Consider the following 14,143-nt stretch of genomic DNA (forward strand, 5'->3'; position numbering starts at 1 on the left):
GGAACACTTGGAGACTACTTGTGTAATCAATCACTCCCACATATAGTGGACCTAGGGGAAAAATAAATTTGTATCCAGCTTCATTCCCAGTGTGGAGAAGGGAGCAGGGTCACAGGAAGGCAGGGGTATTGTGTATGCTCCTCGTTGTGGACCCTGTGCATAGTGAACGGGAGAGCATCTTTTGGTGTTCACAATGGACGAGGGTCAAGGAGGCAGTGAGAGAGACCCTCATATTGCCCTCTTCCCCAGCGAGCTGCTGACTCCTCACCTTGGCTTCCCTCTTGTCGAGTGTCTTATCCAGTGTGAATCTGGCCTTTCTTGTGATTAATAGTCTTACACTCAGCCCGCACCCTACTAAGAGGTCCTGGGCCTCTGTAATGAGGTTGAGGTTTTGTCCATGAGCTTACTGAGGTAGGGGAAAGGAATCTTTGAAATGTTTTCCCTTGTTGTTTTTCCTGAGGCAACTGAATAGGGGCGGAGTAAGGAGGAAGAGAAAGAAGACCATTTTCGTTGGACCAGATCTGTGTTTCAGCTCTCAGTTTATTGAGGAATTTAATACATATTATTTTGTACCTGTATAATGAATCACAGTAGGGAAATTAGTATTTTATTGGTTTGTAAAATGGTATAATTTAGGAAATACTAACCTGGATCAGCACTCTTCATTTTAGGGATGAGGAATCTTGCTTGCTCTTATGGAGGAAGGGTGGTTTTAGAAGCAGTAATATTAGGATCTCATAAACCCTACTCCTTACTGTGTTACCATGGGAAAGCAACGTCATCACTGAGCATCATTTTCCTCATTTATAAAATGGGCATAATGTCTATCTTAGAGGCTTGTTATTGTAAATCACCTTGTTTAATCATATAATGAGTACTCAATAAGTATTGTTTTATAATTGTTATATCTTTAGATAAAAACATCACAGATAGAGATATGAAGAGGGTATAGTTGTATATTTCCTTCTTGGTGGAGCTTTTCACTAGTTTCTGCAGTACGTATAAAAGTGCAGGTACCAAATTTGGATTCATTATGTTAGTCTTATTTCTAATTAGGAAGTAATTTCCTTGAGATCAGAAACTGTAATCTATATCTCAGTGTAGAGCCCAAAATTAGGGGCTTTAATTATTAGTGAATTGGTTGAAAAGGCAATATGTCTAGGAAATGTTAATAGGTGGCGACTTTTAGCTACTACAGATTTTTTTATTTGCAGGATGCATGCTTGTGTGTGTTAATGATGTATTTGTGCAAAAATTGAAAAGAACCCCCCTTTTTTTTTTAAATTAGGAGAGAGAAGCTCTTCAGAAACAGCTGGATGAAGCAAATCGAGAAGCACAAAAATATCGACAGCAGCTTCTAAAGAAAGAACAGGAAGCAGAGGCCTACAGACAGAAATTAGAAGCTATGACTCGTCTTCAGACTAATAAAGAGGCTGTTTAATTGCAATGAACACATGGTTTGAATTCACTTTTGGTCAAGAAAGAATACAGTCTTGAACTGTACACAACCAGGTGCAGTCGCGAGAAGACAGGGTGGTAGAAGAGACTGCAGATGGAGAACTGGACTTCAGCCATGAGCTCGGAATTCTTGTAACATAAAACTTTAAAAATTGTGAAATGTATTTAAAACTGAATTCTGTAAATAGTTTTTGTTTTTTTTACAGTTCCAAATGAGTTGATAAAGATTGTTGAAGAGATCCAAAAACACAATAAGCCACTGTTTTTGTGAATTCTTTTTGATTTTAGTAAGAACCTTAATTTCTCAGAAACAGAACAGTTTTAAGGGTGATCATTGATTAGACCAAATGTTGTGTCATAATTATGTGGTGGACTGATGCTGGGATTACTCCTGTAGGTGTAAACTTCTATATGAAGAGAAAGATTTCTTCCAGGAAATCTTTGTACAGCTTTAAGTTGTCTCAGATTCTCTGAAAACATTTTTTAGAAAGCAAATTTTTATATTTGTTCAATTTCAGCTATACCCAAGTAGATTTACATGTATATGAAGCAAATATTTTTTAAACTTTCTGTTTGTACATATTCTGCATGTTTTATAATTTCAAAATGCATCACTTGCATAGGTATTTTTCCCACAAAGATGATGAAAGTTCTAGGAAAAAAAATACGCTTTTATTCTGTAGGTCATCGAGACTAAGTAAGCTAGCAGGTGGTCTTATTGGAATGACAATGTTCTTGGAAGGAGCAGCTTACAAGATAACTTGAATTGCAAATAGCAAAATCTATGCTTTTTTGAAAATTTCATAGTGGGGACGTGAAACTGTATTCTGTGCCTTCCATCATGATTTCCACATGAAAGCACTTTAAGGCACTGGATTTTAAGATAATGTTTTCGGAAAACTCAAAGCATATGGGTTTCTGAAATATTTCATGGACTCATTTCCCCCCCAGGATATTATTCTTATGGAAAAAAATGGCTTTTGTATGTAGAACAAGAACTTTTTGTACTACAGTGATGCTATAGATATGTCTAACGTAACTTTTGCTTTTCCCTGTGAAGCTGTGTGTGTGTGCTATGACTTATTCTCATCGCAATATTGTTGAATTCCACAATGTATGGACATTAAACTCTGACATACTGTTCATTCTTTTTTTGTAAAACATAACTTCAAGCCCTTTATCCTTGCTTTATTTTTTAATGTTTTGTTGCTTTATGGAGATGTTTAACCCCAAGACCCTTCTAGATTACCTATACTGTATAAAGAAGCAATTACCCTTAAAACTGTACTCTGGCCTACTTTTCTATTTTACAATTAAATATCTTTTCCACATATGTTCAGTGTAGACTTATATTTTGACCACATTTTCACACATTAAAATTTTTGTTCTGTGTATTAGAGCCATATTCCACCATGTGAAAATATTATATGTTCTTCACACCGTGTCTTAAAAGTCCTTGAAGTAACACCTTGGGAATTTGTTCTCTCCCTGGAGTTATCAGTATAGTTGTTAATGTAATAAAAGGATCTGTGAACTATCAGCCTGATAGTTGCTGTTTGGAAGCTCTTAGAAAGGTTTTATGGCAAATTTAAGAACTCTATAAGGAAGAGAAAAAACCTTTTATCAATTTCCCACTGAATTTGACATAGTTTAAATTATCTAAAACTGTGGAATTTACAAATGCCAGGTGGTGGTTTCGGTAGCATGAAGGTGCTTTTTCTCTGTGCTTTGTTGCTTAAGGGCATTTATAGGATTTGTTGTGTTGGGCAGGCTGCTCTCACGTAGGCCATGGTGGAACAGAGAAGGGCCAGTGTGTTCACCCCAGAGTGCAACTTCTGTACAATGTTGCTTGCAGCCCAGGCTGGCCCTGAAGAGCCTTGAGACAGCGTTGGAAAGAAGCTTCTGAAAGCTAATTTAATGCCGTCTTTGATTTCTGGTCTCCTTTTCTGCTAGACACGTTACCTGTTGCAAGACAGAATTCAATATATAGTAACAACATTTGGCATAGACAGGAGAAAATAATTGGTGCTTAAAATGAGTAAGTCTATAATAGCATTAGGTAGATATTCAGATGTTTTTGGGGGAAGTTCACTTTTTTTCAGAGTCTGCTTTGTTGGACTTGTGTCACTCAATCATCTACATCTGATTCACTGTACTACGAAATCAATACTTAGATAAGAATTTATGACTAAAACTTAAAATGGGTTTCCTTTTTCTTTTTAGCTTCTGTTTTCAGGTGGGCTGGAAAAGCTTTGCATCCTAATCATTCTCATTGGTGTTCTGAGCAGAGGATTAAAAGAACTGACAGAATGAAATTAAAAGTTTTCAGAAATTCACACTTACCGTGTTTTCACTGCATAATGATGGCTTTGTAATTCAAGGTCATCAGGTTGCCACATCGATGGTTAATTGTTTCCATCTACCTGCGAACAAATACCTTCTAGAGCTGCCTTTCTTAACTAGGGTTCTGCAAGAGAATCAATCCCTGACACCCTAAGTGTTAGGGCCTAATGAGTTAATTTCTTGTAATGAATTGCTTTCTTTCCTATGCATCTGAAATAGTACTGGTTATGTACAATCTAGACACTGAGCTCGTTAGATGTCTTGATTGCCTAATTCATTCAGATTTAACACTTCTGTGCGTACAGTAACTGGAGCTTGAGGGTCACAGATTCTGGGTTGAGCCTGTGATGATTTCAGAAAGCCTCGACTAATGAGTGACGAATCTGCAGGAACTGTACTTCTCAGCTAATTTTCATTTTTTGTTATTCATATCTTAATTACATCCCCAAATGGCTTGTGATGCCATTTGTTTTCATTGGCTTTTAAGAATTCTTTTCTTATGTCAATCTTTCATGATATGAATGGCAGAGTAGTTAATCTCTTCTTTTACTCCGCCACTGGATTGCACTATTTGTTTATGTGATGGAGGGTTGGGAGTTGGGGACCTTCTGTGACATTCAAGAGAACAGAGTTAAAGGGAAAAGCGAATAAATGTGAAATCCATGTAAGTTGGTCTATACCTGTTTATAACAAGATCTGTATACAAATATCCCAAACATATTGCTAATGAAAATCTATGCCAGTATGTGTTTCTTCAACATGATCATTTATAATATTGTTTATTGAAGATTAGAAGAAACTCTTGCCCATAAGAGGAAGTGATGAGTTGATAGACATATTCATGGATAATTTATGCTGATATGACTGATTTTTTCTGTATTCTTTACAAAGTTTCTTCCAGATAAAAGCTATAAAGTTTCTTTGTGCTTTAATACCTGGAAGACCTTGAGAACTGACTGAACGTGTATCAAGAAGAAAAACCTGTTCAGACACAAAACAATTGTAGTAACCTTTATGTCCATATGGATGGGTTCCCAAGGCATTAGCGCTCAGGCCTGTATAACAAATAGAAAAAAAATCCTTTCTATTCACCTCGCTTCTATTGAATAAATAACTCCTTCCATCATGTCAGATCAATTTAGGAATGAACTAACTAATACATTTGTTATTTCATTAAGTAATATTTACTCTACTTGGATTTCATTATAGATAGCTAGTCTCTTGTAGTTTTGAATGATATTTGCTATTTGCTTTCTCTCTCTTAGAAGAGAACATCTCAATGCGCATGGATTCAGTTTGACGTAAGCTCTGTGAGTTCATTCTCAGATTACTCTTGTAACCTGTGGTGGAAAACATAGTATCATCACTGGAAATATGCTTCTGTTTCATGTCGAAATTTTGATATCAATATTTTTGTGAGTTATTAAAACTATTTTCCAAATAGGTATACAGATGGTCTTCTAATTTTTGATCATTTTCATACCCTGAGCTCATTTAAAAATTTCACTTTGATAATCAAACATTGAATATAATTTGGATACAGCTCCTGGGGCTCTTCAGTTTTAGATGAGTATTGTAACTGCCACAAAACTACCATTTGCTTCCTGGAAAAATTTTGACCTAATCTCTATGATTTTGTCTGCTATTCTTTATTAATTGCTCAGTTTTTTATTTGAATAGCTTAGACCTTATGTGCACAGTTGGTATGTAATATGTTTTCTACATAAATAAATATGTAGTACTATATAATACAATTCCAGTCTTGCTACTGGTTGACTACATGGATTATAAGTGTGAATTTTGTGGATTATTCAAATGTCTTGATTTTTCTGTAAGAAAATAATTTTTGTATACCAGATAAAAGTCAGTAAAGCATTCATTTTTGTATTATTTTTCATAATTATTCTAAACTTACCGTCCTTATAACTCTCAAGAATTATTTCAAGTTTAAATTGCATTCACTTATTTTGCTGTAGAAAAATATCATATATTAGGAATGCTCACACTTGAGTGAACTTGTAGTCTCTTTAAAAATAATTCTCCCTCTGCCAGTGAACTGACTACTTCCAAACATTTGTGCCCGGTATCATGGAGACTCTTGGCATCAAACACAAGCCAATTATTAAGAATGTTACTACCTTTGTTAAGTACAATTCAATGCTTGGTTTTCTTGTGGTTGTTTTAGTGAACACTTCAAAATATATAGAAGGGCACAGAGAATAATGTAACCAACATCCATGTACCTACCACCCAAATTTAGTAAACCTTAAATGTATCTTCTTTGCTTCAAATCTTTTCTCTTAAGAAAAAGAACGTTACAGATGTAGTTAAGTCCCTTTGTTCTCCTTCCTCATCCCGTTTCCCTCCCTCTCCTAAAAGACAGCCACTATCCTGAGGTTGAAATGTTTCGTTCTATCTACATTTTCATGCTTTTACTACATACCAAATTTCATAAATATATGATAGAGTTTTGTGTAGTTCTTAAACTTTATTGAAACTGTCATTCTATACGTGTGTCATTCTGCATATTAATTTTTTGAATTCATCAATATTTTAGACGTTTATTCATGTCAATATCTAATTCATTTTGACTTATATAAAATCAAATAAGAATATACCATATTTATTTATCCTTTGTTCTATACACAGATATGTCACTTCCAATTTTTCATATTACAAATAGTACTGTAATGAACATCGTTGTATGTTGTTATCTTCTTATGTGCACACATGTGCTATGTTTCCCCAGAAAATGGGATTGTTAGGTCGAGGGTAGTCAATTTTACCAGCCGTTGTCAAATTGCTTTCTAAAGTGTCTGTGAATAGTGAATGGTGATGAGAATTCTCATTTCCCTGTATCTCACCAACACCTGATATTGTCACACTAATATTTTTGCCAACCCCACATTGATATGAAATTGTTCTCATTATTTGCACTTCCCATTACTAGTAAGGTTGAACATTTTTTCCTTGTTGTTTCTTGTCCATTAACACTTATTCTTCTGTGAATTGCTAGTTCTTGGCTGTTCTTTTGGGGGGGTTGTAATTTTTCTTACTGATTTATTCAAGATCAATATTTTTCTGGAAACCAATCTTTTACTGGTTGTATGAGTTGTAAATATCTTCTCCCAGTGTCTGATTTAAAAAAAAAAAGGTTTGTTTATATTGTCTCATTAGTACATATTTCCTAAATGTCTACTACATGCAACTCAAGGTCAGGCTGGGGGAGAATTCCAAGTTTTATGTGAGTTTAACACTCAAGAAGCCTATATTTAAAGGTGGAATGAAATTTTCATTTACAACTTGATTCTTTTTCTCTTTTAGCTAAATACTATTTCCTTTTTTGCAGTCAATGCTTCTCCAGATAATTAGTGAAAGATTTAATTTTCACGTTTACCATTTTTAGAAGATGTAACATAGTACTTCATTTATTTTTTTCAATTCTTGCTCTAAATTTTTCTCTTGATATTTTATAGTTGTGTATTTTGGATTATATTTGAAAGGACAATGAATGTTTGGACTCTTGCACATGAGGTATAGCAAAGCGTTTTGGAGCATTTAGCAGAGCCTCCAAAAATTAAAATTTCACTAGCCCCCTGATCCTAGAGGTGTGGTGTTGTCGATGACAAAGTTGAGAGAGGCAGCTTGGTGTGATGGAAAGAACATGGTATATTGGATCAGATAGCCCTGGGTTCAAATCCTGGCACCTTCAATTATTATCTTGTGTAATTTTAGCCAAGTGTTTTAATTTCCTTGAGACTCAGTTTCTCAAAGATGAGGTAGAAGATGACTTTCACTAGGTTGTCGTGAAGATGGAATCAAATAATGTGTTTGAAAAGTGCAAAACCTGGTGGTCAGTGCCTAGTAAACATTTGTCAAGTTTGTTTTGAGGAAATATGTAGGAGAGGCAGAGCTCTCTTGAAGGTATATGTAAAGGGCAGTCATCCCAGCCTCGCCCTCTCCCTTTGGACAAAAAGGTGTGATTTTCTGCTGTTCGAAGGCAGTATCTGTCTGTCAACTGTAGCCTCATGCTACCTTCCCAAGGGAGCAACTAAGCCTGATTGCTCCTTGTACAGCTGGTTCTTTCCTGGATGAAGCTGGCCTTCCTTTTCCCTCTGATCATGTAGCCTCTTGTAGACTGACCTTAGCTCTGGGTCACATCTGTACCCAGTGCTTTTTCAAGGGGCAAAATACCATTACTATGGACACAAAAATCCCCTTTCAATACCTGGTTGAAAATGAAACCAATTCCTCAGTTCTAAGCAATCCCTTGGATGGCGTAGCTTCCTGTCTTAAGTCCCAGTAAAACCCTCTGTTTCCAGCAGATCTCTTGTTTCCTTGGTGACAATAGCACCACTTCATTTCCAGTTCATACTTCCCCCATTAATCAGGCAAGCAGAATACTTTGTGGAGTTTCTCAGTGACATTGGAGTTCCAGGCTTTTATTTGTTGTTGCCTGGCTAATTTCTTTCCTGAATTCAGTTATAAGCAGGAAGGATGGACCAGAAGTGGAAGCCTTCACATCTCAGCTCTTCCAAGGAGAACTTAATAAAACATTCCAAACAGCTAATTGTACAAAAATAAAGAGTTGTTACTAGAACTTTTATTTTTATTTTATTTATTCTGTTCACATCTCCTAAAAGAAGGAGGGAACAGAACTCCTTGTCCCCATATGCAGAGAGATAGGGAAACACTGATCTCCACACTTAATCTTTCTGGAGGGCCTTTTATAAAATAGATCAAAACTCTTTGACCAAGCAATTCTACTTTTAGGAATATATTTTAAAGAAATATCTAAGGATGCAAAATTGGTCTATCTCATTCTTAGTAATACAAACCAAACCAAACCAAACAGATACCCCCCCCCCGCCCAAAAAAAACTTAATTGTCCAAATATAGGGTTGGTTTAAGGTTTCAGAATATTCCTATGATAGACTATTACACAACCATTAAAATGTTCAACAGATTCTTTTCCTGGAGTACAGTATGATTAAATTTTTTAAAAGTTTGTGTCTATGTATGAGTGTGAGGCGTGTGTTTGATGTGTCTGTAGAGAGGGAGTTGCGAGGGGGCACACAGTAGGAGTGTGGAAAGTGAGATGAGGTGGGGAGTAAAGTGTGAGAACTCTAAATAGAAAAGTTTGGAAGATTACCTGATATAACATCCTTGTACTTTTATCTCACTATTCACTTCTTTGGTGATCCCATCCAGTTTCAAGGCTTTAAATATCATCTGTAGGCTGACAACTGCCAAAGTGATGTCTTCGCCCAGGATTTCCCCACAAACTGCAGACTCATCTAAGTCCCCACTTGATAGATCCACCCACACATCCAAGACGCGTCTCAGACTTGACACGCTCAAAACTGAACTCCTCTCAAATCCTTACTGTTCCTTGGGCCCCAAACTTTGAAGTCATCCTTGACTCTTTTCTTTCTTTCGTATTCCACGTCTGCTAAACCATTAGCAAATCTTGCTTGTTTTACTTTCAAAATATACCCAAATCTGATCACTTTTTCACTGGTCCATTAGTACCACCATCATTTCTTACCTAGATAATTATAATAACTTCCTATCTGGTCTCCCTGATTCCTTGCTGCCTCAAGTCCACTCCCAACACAACAGGCAGAGTGACTCTCAGAGTTGGACCATGTCTCTCCTCTGCTCAAATACCTTCATGGTTTTTGATCTTGCTTAAAGTAAATGTGAAGGTACTTGTCATGACTTGAGAGGCACTCCCTGATCTGACCCACTCCATCCCATTACGTTTCTGACCCCATTCTCTCCTGTCTCCTGCTCCATTACTGAACTCCATGTCGTGCGTTCTCCTAGCTGTTCCTCAAACTCACAAAGACCAGTCTCATCTCACTGCCTTGCCCATCCTGTTCCCTCTTTCTCCAGATATGCCGAAGGCCCCCTTTCTCCCCTCTTTCAGATTTTTTCTCAAGTGTTGCCTTTTCTGTGAGGTCTTTTCTGACTTATCCTGTCTTGCACCATTTTTACCCCTTCTCTGCCTCTCTTTTATCTTTCTCACTGCACTATGACTTCTGACATAATAATTATATGTTTCCTCTGTTATTTTCTATCGGTCCCACCAGAATGTAAGCTCTGGGGGGAGTTTGCTGTGACTTCCTCAGCATTTACAGCCGTGCCCGGCACAGGGAAAGTCCCTGACAAATGTTTGTTGAATGAATGAACGAGTGTCAGCTCTGGTTCTCCGGATGGCGGGATTCTTCACATTCTCCTCTGTATGTATCAGAGTTCCTAATTTTTCTTGATGAAATTTGTTTTTTAAAAGCATGAAAAAATGTTAATTATGCCTATATTACAGATAGGGAGATGAGAGAGAGAACTTCCTTAAGTAATGGTTGTCAGAAATAAACTGTAGCTCTTTTTACTCTTTTTTCCAAAGAGAATCGGATTTTTCAGTCTTGGCACTATTGACATTTTGTGCTGAATAGTTCTTTGTTGTGGGGCTGTCCTGTGCATTGTAGGATGTCTAGTAGCATCCTTGACCTTTACCCACTAGATGCCGGTAGCTCCCCCCACCCACAGTTTTGAAAACAAAAATTGTCCCCAAATTTTACCAAATGTCCTCTGAACAAGCTACCAGGAATATCTTGTTACCCAGGCCCTTCATCCACTCAGGAAAGGAATCCACAGGGGATCCACAGAGCTGAGCCTGGTGCCCAGGCTCATTGTTAGAGCCTCCATGGATGAGCCAACTCCAGTGGGGAGCTGACCCAGGAATATGCAGGTGGAGAGTTGGAGAGATGGACGCTGATGCACACTAGAATAGAAAAGACGTGGGTGTCATGGTTGTGTGTGAGTTGTGTGTGTATTGGCAATAATTCAGCATAGGGAAAAAAGGAACCTGACGTTAGAATATCATAAACACGAAACCTACGGGAAAACCCTGCTGCGGCTCTGCTGTGGTCAGTTCAGCAACTAGGAAATGGTGAAGTTAGATGAGATTGTCTGCTTATCAGAAACGCAGGAACCACGCTGAGGAATCACGAAAGGAGGCAGGAGGGATGAAGTCTGATGTTTACTGAAAGCTTAAATCCCCAGGTGAAGAATCTAAATTTGATAAACAGTATTTCCGGGTAGCACTGGTTGTGTGAGAGAATGTGATGGGGATAACATGGTGCAAGAGTGAGAAAAAGCTTTCCAGTCATTCTATATAAAACAAAAGGAATTAGAAGGAAGGGCGACCTGCTGTTAGACTTTAGGCATAGAATGATGAAAGTGTTTGGTGGCTGTGTCGTCGTACGTCTTATACCATCTGGATGACTGGCTCCTCACTGGTTTTTCATTCTAGATTTCCCCTAATTCAATTCTCTGCCTTGAAGCTAAAGAGGAGTAAAAATGCAAATCTGATCATGTCACTCTTTTGCTTAAAACCAAAAACGTTTCAATTATTTCCCATTGCCCTTTGGGCAAATCTAAATCCTTAGTGGCCCTTCACAGTTTTGCCCCTTCCTAATTCTCCAGTTTCACCTGGTACCTGGCTCTCTACTACTCTCTATTCCAACCTTACTAGAGTCTGTCTAACCTCTGGGCCTTTGCACATGCTGTTCCCTCTGATCATCTTTTCACACCCTTCTTCATCTACCTTTAATTCAACTTTTTGTCTTAGAATCAATGACATTTCCTCATCAAAATTTCCCTGTCTGACCCCAAATTAGGTAAGGCTTCCCCAACCTTTGTATGCCTACTTGTCACCCTGTAATGCCGCTTTCAAAAATCCTTTGTGGCTTTTGTCCTTCTAGACTATAAGTTCTATATGGCTTGGGTTGGTGTCTGTCTTGCTCTCCACTGTATCAACAACTAGATAACATAGGAGGGGCCCAATAAATATTTGTTGAGTAAGTGAGCAAGTAGCCAGCCCTGATGATCTAGTGGTTAAGATTCGGCACTCTCACTGCTGTGGCCCAGCTTCATTTCCCTGTCAAGGAACCACGCCACCCGACTGTACTGTTGGTTGTCATTACTGTGGTGGCTGCGTGTTGCTGCGATGCTGAAAGCTGTGCCACTAGTATTTCAAATACCAGCAGGGTCACCCACGTGGGTAGGTTTTGGTGGAACCTACAGACTAGGAATAAGGGGGTGGCCACCCACTTCTGAAAAAAATTGGTCATGAAAACTCTATGAAATAGTGGTGGAACACTGTCTCATACAGCACCGGAAGGTGAGAGGATGACAGAAAAAGACCAGGCAGGGATCTGCTCTGCTGCACACAGGGTCTCCAGAAGTCAGAATCGACTCGAAGGCACTGACAACAGTAAGTGAGCAATTAGGGGAAAATGGTGAAGAAAAAGCAACAATTTAGTTATGAGTGTGATCTTGTGGAAAAAGAAATTAGAACAATTATAAGAAATCTCCTTGACTTGGAGGCCTGAGTAAGGGGAAGTCACGTTAGACATATATGAGCTGATACCTAGAAAGGGCTCAGAACAGTGCCTGGCACAAGGCAAGTGTGATGTAACTGTTAGCTATCGTTATTGTTGTTGGTAACAAAAAGAGGCAACTATCTTAGTTTTATTATTATTTCAGCCTGTGTCACTTTTTCTCCCCCAGCTTTATTGAGATATAATTGACATACAACATTCTGTAAGTTTAAGGTGTGTGACGTGATGATTTGATACATGTATATGTTGCAAAATGGTTACCACAACAAGGTTAGTTAACACATCCTTCACCTCACATCATTGCCATTTTGTTGTGGTGGTGGTGAGAACCTTAAAGCTCACTGTCTCATAGAAACTTTCAAGTATACAATGTACATCCAGTATTATCAGCCATAGTCACCATGCTGTACACTAGATGCCTAGAACTTATTCATCTTATAACTGAAACTTTGTACCCTTTGACCATCTCCCCATTTCCTCCACCCCCCAACCCCTGTCAACCATCCTTCTACTCTTGGTGTCTATGAGTCTGATGTTTTTAAATTCCACATATAAGTGAGATCATACAGTATTTGTCTTTCTCTAACTAATTTCACTTAGCATAATGTTCTGAAGTTTCATCCATGTTGTCACAAATGGCAGGATTTCCTTCTTTTTTATGGTTGAATAATATTCCATTGTGTGTTTATATATATTACGTCTTTCTCCATTCATCTGCTGATGGACATTTAGGTCATTTCCACGTTTTGACTATTGTGAATGACGCTGCAGTGAACGTGGGAGTGCAGATACCTCTTCAAGATACTGCTTTCATCTCCTTCAGATATATATCCAGAAGTTCCCTATCACCTCTTTGAAGTCAGTTCTTGCGTGGCATATAGGAGAGAGTCAGTGGATGTTTGCTGAACTGATGAGCAAGATAAAGGTGGAGCCCAGGAGTCCTAAGTCTGCAGATCATCCCAAAGTTCAGGAAGCTTTGAAGGATTTTCTGCAGTCTCATGCTTTAGAATTCTTAGGTGCCTCATCTCCTCAAACACCAGGCTAGGGGCCGGCCTGTGGCCGAGTGGTTAAGTTCGCACACTTTGCTTTGGTGGCCCAGGGTTTTGCTGGTTCGGATCCTGGCTGTGGACATGACACCACTCATCAGGCCATGCTGAGGTGGCGTCCCACATGCCACAACTAGAAGGACCTACAACTAAAATATACAACTATGTACCCGGGGGCTTTGAGGAGAAGAAGAAAAAGAAAAAAAAGAAAGAAGATTGGCAACAGGTGTGAGCTCAGGTGCCAATCTACTAAAAAAGAAAAACACCAGGCTGACTTATTTCCATTAGTTTTTTGGGGAAAGATATATGTGAAAATTAAACTACGTGGATATCCACTACAGCATAACTTGCAGCAGTGAAATACTAGGAACAATCTTAATGCTCAAAATACAGATTGGCTAAATAATTCATGGCGATTGAAAGAAGATGCTGTAGAAGAATGTCATTGATAGAAAAGATGTTCAACATACATAGTTAAGTAAAAACTTTAGGTTTATAAAACATGATACATTTGTTTTGTCCAGGTTGGTATACCAGTTTATGGGTACAAAACAAGCCAGATTAATGTTTTTTTTAAAAGCTGTGTACATATATGTATAGGTTAAGAAATGAGTGCCCAACCTTCCAGAAGCAACGCCCCTGTCCACCCTAACCACGTGCTTCTCTGAGTTTTCTGATTTTGTGATAATTATTTCCTTGCTTTTCTTTAAGTTTTACCATCTCTATTTCACCTCTAAGTGATAGTTTTATCTATTTTCAAACTTTATTTAAACGAACTATCCTCTGATAACTTGCTTGTTGTACTCAGCATCATCTTTGAGATTTACCTGTGTTGTGGCTGAAGCCTCTGGCTCAGTGTCAATGCTGTGTAGTATTGTCCTGTGTGAT

General features: G+C 38.1%; 1 protein-coding gene across 8 annotated transcripts in view; it reads left to right on the forward strand.

Annotated features, from left to right (window-relative positions):
* Positions 1 to 5,562, forward strand: part of GABPB1 (GA binding protein transcription factor subunit beta 1) — a 65,414-nt gene extending 59,852 nt beyond the window's left edge. The window contains exon 9 of one of the 8 annotated variants that reach the window (XM_070501713.1): positions 1,289 to 5,562. In XM_070501713.1, the coding sequence (XP_070357814.1) occupies positions 1,289 to 1,320 (32 nt within the window). In that variant the 3' untranslated portion in view covers positions 1,321 to 5,562. The remainder of the gene's footprint in view (positions 1 to 1,288) is intronic. The other 7 variants (XM_014852562.3, XM_014852555.3, XM_014852535.3 and 4 more) reach the window with 7 other exon arrangements.
* The last annotated feature ends 8,581 nt before the right edge of the window (positions 5,563 to 14,143 follow it).

The sequence above is a fragment of the Equus asinus genome, chromosome 2 (genome assembly GCF_041296235.1).
Source record: "Equus asinus isolate D_3611 breed Donkey chromosome 2, EquAss-T2T_v2, whole genome shotgun sequence".
Taxonomy (NCBI): Eukaryota; Metazoa; Chordata; class Mammalia; order Perissodactyla; family Equidae; genus Equus; species Equus asinus.